Below are 7,246 nucleotides of genomic sequence, written 5' to 3'. Positions count from 1 at the left end.
TCACTGCTCTGCAGAAGTGCCTCAGTCTCCTTTAGAGTATTTCTTTCCTCTCTTCCTCCCAGGAACGGCACTGTTCTGAACTCCAAAGTCATCTCCGTGACTGTGAAGCCATTTCCCCGGTCTCTCCTCACCCCCTTGGAAATTGAATTCTCCCACCTCTACAATGTAAGTGTTTCTTGAGAACCTGCCCCTTCCCACAGGTATCTTTGCTTCTGCGTAGCAGGAATGTGTTGGTTCAAGGAAGGAGGAGGTTTTGCTGGGCTTCTGAGACCTCTTTGCCAATGCAGGACCCTTCAATCTCCCTTAAAACAGGCTGCCAAGGCACTTGGCTCTGCCCTGAGATTAGGTTGGTGTTGGTGTCCTCTTGTTCGTTATCAAGGATGCATTGTATGGGTCAGCCTTGCAAACCTTGCCTGCTCTGTGCTCCTTGCTCAGACATTGCCAATGCAGGAGGAGGGTGGCAGCACTGCTTGCACAGGGAACATGGGAACACTTGTTCCAAATTCACACCATTTCACTGTGGGCATAATCAAGGGAGAAAACCTGTGTGTTAACTAAAACATGGGTTGTACTTCTTCCTTGAGAAGGGAAAGAGGAAGAGAAAGGTTGTTTCCAGTAATACTTGCAATGTTCTTTGCAGTCTTCAAATACAGCTGGAGACATGAATATTATTGCTGTGATCAGTGCTTTGAAAGGCAGTGGAAGATCCCCTTCGGGTTCCCCTGCTCAACCCTAAACAGATATATCATAGATACTGTATGGGATGGACATTTACATACCCCAAGGCCTGTTCTTATTGTGGGTTTCAGATGTCCTCCTGAGGCTCTGCAATATGAACATTAAATCTCTCGTGTCTTTGCTTTGGACTTTCCTTGAAAGACTTTCCAAAGTGGCCTAAGACAGCCACAACTGGAGTCAGTGGTAAACCTCTTCAAGGGGGCTTTAAACACACCTGACCACCTCCTGCAGGGATACAGCTCTTCTGAGCACCATGTCCCACAAAAGCACATACTGTATTTGATCCACCTTCCAGAAGGGAGCAGCAAAAGGATTCTGTGCGAGAGGAGAAAAAGGAAGAAAGTAAGTTGAATCAGGAAAGATGCAGTCAAATCCTTCTACAGGTTCTGTTGATGCAGAACAAGCTGAGGCCTGTTTTATTCTTGCATTTCAAGGCAAGGGTGAAAGAAACTATTCCAAGGACTGAGATTCGTGATTGCCCATCAGGTATATGACAGACATACCATGCTTAGAGTAGTGGAAGCTGTTCTACAGGACCTGCATATTTAACTGTAGTCTCTCCAAACATCAACAGTATGGCACTGATTTGCTTCATTTTCCCTTTCTTGTCTCCTGGCAGGGAACCACCAACCAGACCTGCATCCTGTGGGACGAAAATGATGGGTGAGTTCTGTGGGTTTCTCTTTACTCTTGCTTTTGCTTTTTGGGTGAAATCATCACAATTTTAGCAGTGATGTGTAAGTCTGTCTCAGCCCTTGCTGTCTCTACTCCTGGTTTTTCCTTGTGTCCACCTTCATGGCTGGCAAAGTCCTTTGCCTTGGTAGGGAATGCATATTCCTTCACACAGATGCATCCCTTTTACCACATCTTTTAGTGCCAGTTGAGCTGGGTCTTACACTTAAAGATGTTGTCAGAACAGTTCATGAGGGGCCCTGAATGCTGGGAGCATCCTATGCCTGAAGCAGGGAAACGTCTCGGTGCCTAAGCAGAGATGTTCATGTGTGTTTCAGCTCACAGGGAGGAGTGTTTGCATTTGCCTTTGATGCTTCGGACCCCAGACTATGTTTTGCAAAAGGGGCCTCTTATTTTGACTCTTCTAATTTTGGATTTCCCCACATGAGGAATACATGAAATGAGAGCCAAGACTGTGGAGTCATCCACAGATTGCCCTGAATTGGGCTCGACACAGCAATGCTTGGCTTTCTCTTTAGTGCCAAATTGTGCACCAGAAGGAGAATAATGCAAAATCAGAGCCCTCTGTTGCAAATATGGCCTGCAGTGGTGAAGTATGTGTTGTGCTGATGTGTAAATGATGTGTATACATGGGTATGTTTGTTATATAGTACAATGATTTCTGACAGGATTCCTGCAATGGCTGGTGCTGTTTAGGAGGCGTTTGGTGATGTGATTGTGGTCAGCAAGGGAAAGAGAAATCCCAGGTTACCACAAAGAGTTAGGATCATAAATCCCATGCGGGAAGTAGTTGTCAGAGAGTGTGCACCTTAGAAAAGTACACTCTGAAAGTGTGGTCTTAAATCCTGAGTGAGCTTGACAAGGATACAGAGTGTTTGATTTAATGGTGGTTTTACTTCATTGACTTTTGTATCTCAGTTGGAGGGCCGACCTGGCTTCTTCTCTGCTTGCAGTCAGTGTCTCTCCTTGGGATCTCATGCATTTGGCACATACCTTTGCATTCCTTATTATTATTTATTATTATTATCTGCAGCATCTGAAAAATGAATCTATTCTTTTATGCTCCATTAAGTAGCACATAAACAAAGAGGCGGGTAACATATTTGCCATCAGCTTACTGTTCTTGTTGGTCTGTCATTAATCTCGCATGTATGAGTGGATCTAAAGCAAAGCTGAAGAACCCAGCGGGAATTCTGCTTGTGAAATCACACCCGTGTTGTAGCAGAACTGGACCCTGTGCCTGTTGTAGTGAATATTACTCCAGCACGAGAAGATGGTTGGGATGCAGGAGGCTATGCTGGTCTCACAGGGCAGCATGTAGATGAACCTTCATGAAATCAGTTAAATGGGATTCTATTGCATTACCTACGTGCCAGAGAGCACACTGAGCCTGTAGGTGAGCCCAGCATAGATGTTTGTTTACAGGTGGGCAGACTCAGGAGGAGGCGTGGGCAGGACTGGCCTTCTCTGCTAAATCTGTTGTCTCTCCGTGTTGGAATGGCATTAAAGCACTCGTATACAAATCCTTTTTTGGCAAGTCGAGGCAGAAGTTGGAACCAGCACCTCTTCTGCTCTGCACACCATCTCATTGGTTTCGGCTTTCTACATCCTAGAGAGAGGGTTATGTCCACAAGGATGGAGGAGTTTCTGTGCCATGCACAGAGCTGGATTTAATTAGCTATGGTCTGAGCACGAGAAAAGCAAAGCCCAGTTTGCACATGGTTGGATCAGAGGGAGAGTGATGGCATTCGGGCTGAGTATGCATCTGCCAGAGCTGGCACTGAAAAGTGCCTGGTACGAGAAAGATGAAGGGTTGCCCAGTGCTGAACGTGGCTTGAGATGCTTGAATGCCATTGCTGATCTGGAGGCAAAACAGTGCTCAGATCAGTGTAGCCACATCTGCCTTGTCCTGGCAGGTCTGGCTGCTCCATATATTTGCTCCCAAGGTTTGGCAGCTTGTTCAGCTGCCTGTTGTCTCTGTGGGAGTGCAGGGTGTTAGGAATGTGTTGTCTTTAATCCTTGCATCATCATGGCATGGAAGGATGGGCTCATTACTAAGAGTTGAGAAAGCAATTTCTTGGCACTGATGCCGCGGTTCAGTTCTCAAGGATGGTTTCCAAACCCCCAGCAGATTGGTTGTGCAAATGTTGCTGTTAAGACTCTGCTTTCTGTGTGTGTTGTGGGGTGTGTGTGCTCATGCCTGCAAGTGTTTTCAACCAACATTTGGAAATCTCAAGCAGTTGAACCATCCAGAATGCTGATGTCAGCAGATTTTACTAGGGGATGTTCGAAGGCTAAATCCAATCCGGTGAGCTCTGGCAACGGGAGCTGCCAAGCTGTTTGTGCAGCAGCTTAAAGCTGATTTGCTACTAATATCACCTCCTGGGAAAGCCTAATGAAAGGCAAACTATGCAAACCCTATTCTCCAGGCTTGAATGCTCACCTCAAGCTTGAATAACACTCTGGAGCTGTCAAGGGGTTTGCATCATGGTTTTCATAGAATCATAGAATGGTTCGGGTTGAAAAGGACCTTAAGATCACCCAGTTCCAACCCCCTGCCATGGGCAGGGACATCTCACACTAGACCATGTCACCCAAGCCTCTGTCCAACCTGGCCTTGAACACTGCCAGGGATGAAGCATTTACCACTTCTTGGGGCAGCCTGTTCCAGCGCCTCACCACCCTCACAAGGAATAACTTCTTCCTTATATCTAACCTGAATTTCACCTGTTTACACCCTGGACCTGTTGCCTGGTATGTGGCAGAGGTCATGACTGGTGACTCCGAACCAGCGAACCCTGAGGTTCAGCCACACTTATGTGGTTCCCCTTTTTCCTTCTATATCTTCTCCTTCCTGCCACCCCTCACTCTAAATTGGAGGTTTTCCCACTGATCAATCTCATAAGATGATTGTGCAAGTGGGTGAATCTCAGGAAATCCCATTTCCCAGCTCTGACCACTTTAATGGATTTACAACCTCATTTTCCTGACTGTTGTTGTCCCTGCCATATTCCCTGTACAGCCCAAGCCAGCCTGCCATAATGTTGCTTGCTCAGAAGACAAAGCTGTCTCTTAAGCTTGCTCTTTTGCAGGTTCTCCATGCTCCAGCTCCAAGGCTGGCTGGCCAGGGAGTCCTTCCCTATATTCACAGTCATCATCTGAGGCTGCAGCTCCAAACTTCACCTGATTCCAGTGAACCAGCCTCTGAATTTAACTGCTTGCAATTGATGTGATTGAACAGGTTCAGAGGCAGAAAACTCAAAGCAATCCCCACATGAGAGCTCCAGCCTGTTCCTGCAGCTACCTGAGCTTTCAATCCAATCCGAAACATGCCCCAGCCCTTTAAAAGTCACTTAAATTCCATAGGCTTTGAAAGGTTGAACTGTAAAATTGCAATTAGAACAGACAATTACCGTGTGCCCATGTGCTTCCTCCAAGACAGAGCTGCTGAACAGAGCACTTAAAAAGGAGGAAGAACCCCTGAGTGTTCATTCATTTGCATTTAGATAGATATTTAAGCTTGTAATATTAACAATGGAGTTTTGATTTATCAATCCCAGCCCCTCCAAGTGACTGTTAGATTCGTGGGTGGCACCTCTCCATCTCTTTTCTCTTCCTCTTGCCCCCAACTCCTCATGTCATGAAAGAAGAGGGGAGAAGATCAGGGACTAATTTCTGTTGTGTTGGGTGCTGCAAGTGTGATTAATGAGCTTAGCGCTAGTTGGGTATATTGAAAGTTGAAATGGGAGAATGATTTGGGATTCTTTGGCTCTCCTCCAAGGGTATTCATCTGGAATATTTATTAGCTGCTTAGCTCTGCTGAAGTTAAAACCCAGGCAGGACCTGCTCTCCTACTCCCTCTTTTTAATGCTGGGACAAGAAGGAGGGAGTTGATAGGTTCAGTCTTAGAATCATAGAATGGTTTATGTTGAAGGGACCTAAAAGCTCATCCAGTTCCAACCCCCTGCCACGGGCAGGGACACCTTCCACTAGAGCAGGTTGCTCCAAGCCCCTGTGTCCAACCTGGCCTTGAACCCTGCCAGGGATGGGGCAGCCACAGCTTCTCTGGGCACCCTGTGCCAGAGTCTCAGCACCCTCATAGGAAAGAACTTGTCCCTAATATGTAATCTAAATCCCCACTCTGGGAGTTTAAAGCTGTCCCCCCTTATACTATCTCTACTTGCCCTTGTAAAAAGTCCCTTTCCATCTTATGCCCTTTCACGTTCTTCTGCATCACTGGATTTGTGTTGCTCACCTCCCTTGCCCTGGTACACAACGGGAATGCAACATGGCAAGGGGAACAGAAAGACAGTTGCCAAAGTTTGTTGTTAGTGGTGGCATCATTGCTCCATGGCTGCAGAGGAAGATGCAGGGGCTGGTTAGTGTTACAGTCCTTCTGCCTCATGGGGCTGGTGAATCTGTGTACTCAGATCTCCAAAGCTGGATTTTGGTGTTCTTTGAGAGCGGGATCAGATTGAATGCTGAGGACTGTTGTGAGGTGAAAAGTAACAGTCAGAAGCCAACAAGTGCCTAGAGAGATAACATGAGATTAGGTTGCCTGACAGATAGACCCATAGCCACAGGTGGACACTAACTGTCCCCTCCAGTCTGCCCTGCTTTGGTGACATCAGGGGCCACGCCAGCCATCTGGGTCTTGTGTTTTAGTTCATGGTGAACACCGATGCAGGTGTGAAATCCAATCCTATATATGCAGAGGGTGGCACCCAGCAGGTCCCAACCAGGGGAATCTCATCCCACAGGGAATGCTTGCTCTTAGAGGATCTGCCTGGCTCCAGCCACCATCTATTCTCCGCTTCTCCATCTCCAAGAGGAGCATGATTACAGCTGGGCATTATAATAATTGATCTTCAAGAGGCCTTCCAAGCCTTCAAAAATATTTGCTTAAAAGCTTTTTGCTCTTGGAAGAGAAAGTGTCTTGGGAGTCTGTGGGTTTGATTCAAGGGTATCTCAACTTCCCTAATTAAAGCCTTTAACCTCTCTAACTTAGGAAATGCAGACCTCACTGTTTAGGAAGGTGACTCATTGCACAGCAAGGTTAGGCATGGAGAACAAGATGAACAGTGCTGCAGCTAGTGGGGCAAGGCTAAATCACATCCTGCTGGCTCTGGGCTGGATCTGATGCCCAGCCGAGGTCAGGCAGAAATCTCCCACAAGGGTTCATAACTGCATGGAGCAGTGTTTTATGGTGCTGCCAAAGTAGACCATCAATCTGTCTCTGACAGGGTCGTAAAACATAGCTCCTAGATGCTGAGGACAGTCCTGCTTGTCTGATAGTAACCACTTGAGCTGTAGGGTGTATATTGGTTCTTCAAGGGGATGGTTGATAACCTTCGTGGGCTAAGAGCTGGCAGAACTGAAGGTGCTCATAAAGAATTGCTATCAACAGGGAGAACTCTACAGTTTGTTTTGTCTGGAACAACTCAGAGGAACCCCAAAAACATCCTGGAAAGAGTTATTGTCTGTCAATACAATTGTCTGGGCTCTTTGGGGTGTTCATGGTCCAACCATCCCATGATTCTTGCAGTTCAGATGCTTTGCCTCAAAGGCCTATTTTCAGGGTGGAACGTCCAGTGTCTAGAGTCCTAAGCTGTCCATGTTCCATTACAGCAAAGTCATGCATTGATGCATGGTGCAAGGCAGCATGAGGAGCAGAACACGGTGTAGGCTCCATGGGTTTCATCCTACTTATAGAAAGCCTCTAATACACTGGATAAAGAGGAAGGCAGGAAGTTTTCTGTGCTGCAATCCCAGTCTTGGTGTTTGCTCACTGCTTCCCTTTGGAGGGCATGTACAA

General features: G+C 46.7%; 1 protein-coding gene across 7 annotated transcripts in view; it reads left to right on the top strand.

Moving 5' to 3' along the window:
• Positions 1–7,246, top strand: part of ADGRB1 (adhesion G protein-coupled receptor B1) — a 290,268-nt gene that overhangs the window by 165,912 nt on the left and 117,110 nt on the right. For all 7 annotated transcript variants that reach the window (XM_030496436.1, XM_030496423.1, XM_030496399.1 and 4 more), the window contains 2 exons: positions 63–165; positions 1,358–1,401. In XM_030496436.1, coding sequence (XP_030352296.1) covers positions 63–165; positions 1,358–1,401 — 147 coding nt within the window. The remainder of the gene's footprint in view (positions 1–62; positions 166–1,357; positions 1,402–7,246) is intronic.

This window comes from Strigops habroptila, chromosome 1 (genome assembly GCF_004027225.2).
Source record: "Strigops habroptila isolate Jane chromosome 1, bStrHab1.2.pri, whole genome shotgun sequence".
In the NCBI taxonomy this organism is placed as follows: domain Eukaryota; kingdom Metazoa; phylum Chordata; class Aves; order Psittaciformes; family Psittacidae; genus Strigops; species Strigops habroptila.
Note: the sequence above shows the minus strand (reverse complement) of the source record. Positions and strands in the feature narration are given on the sequence as shown.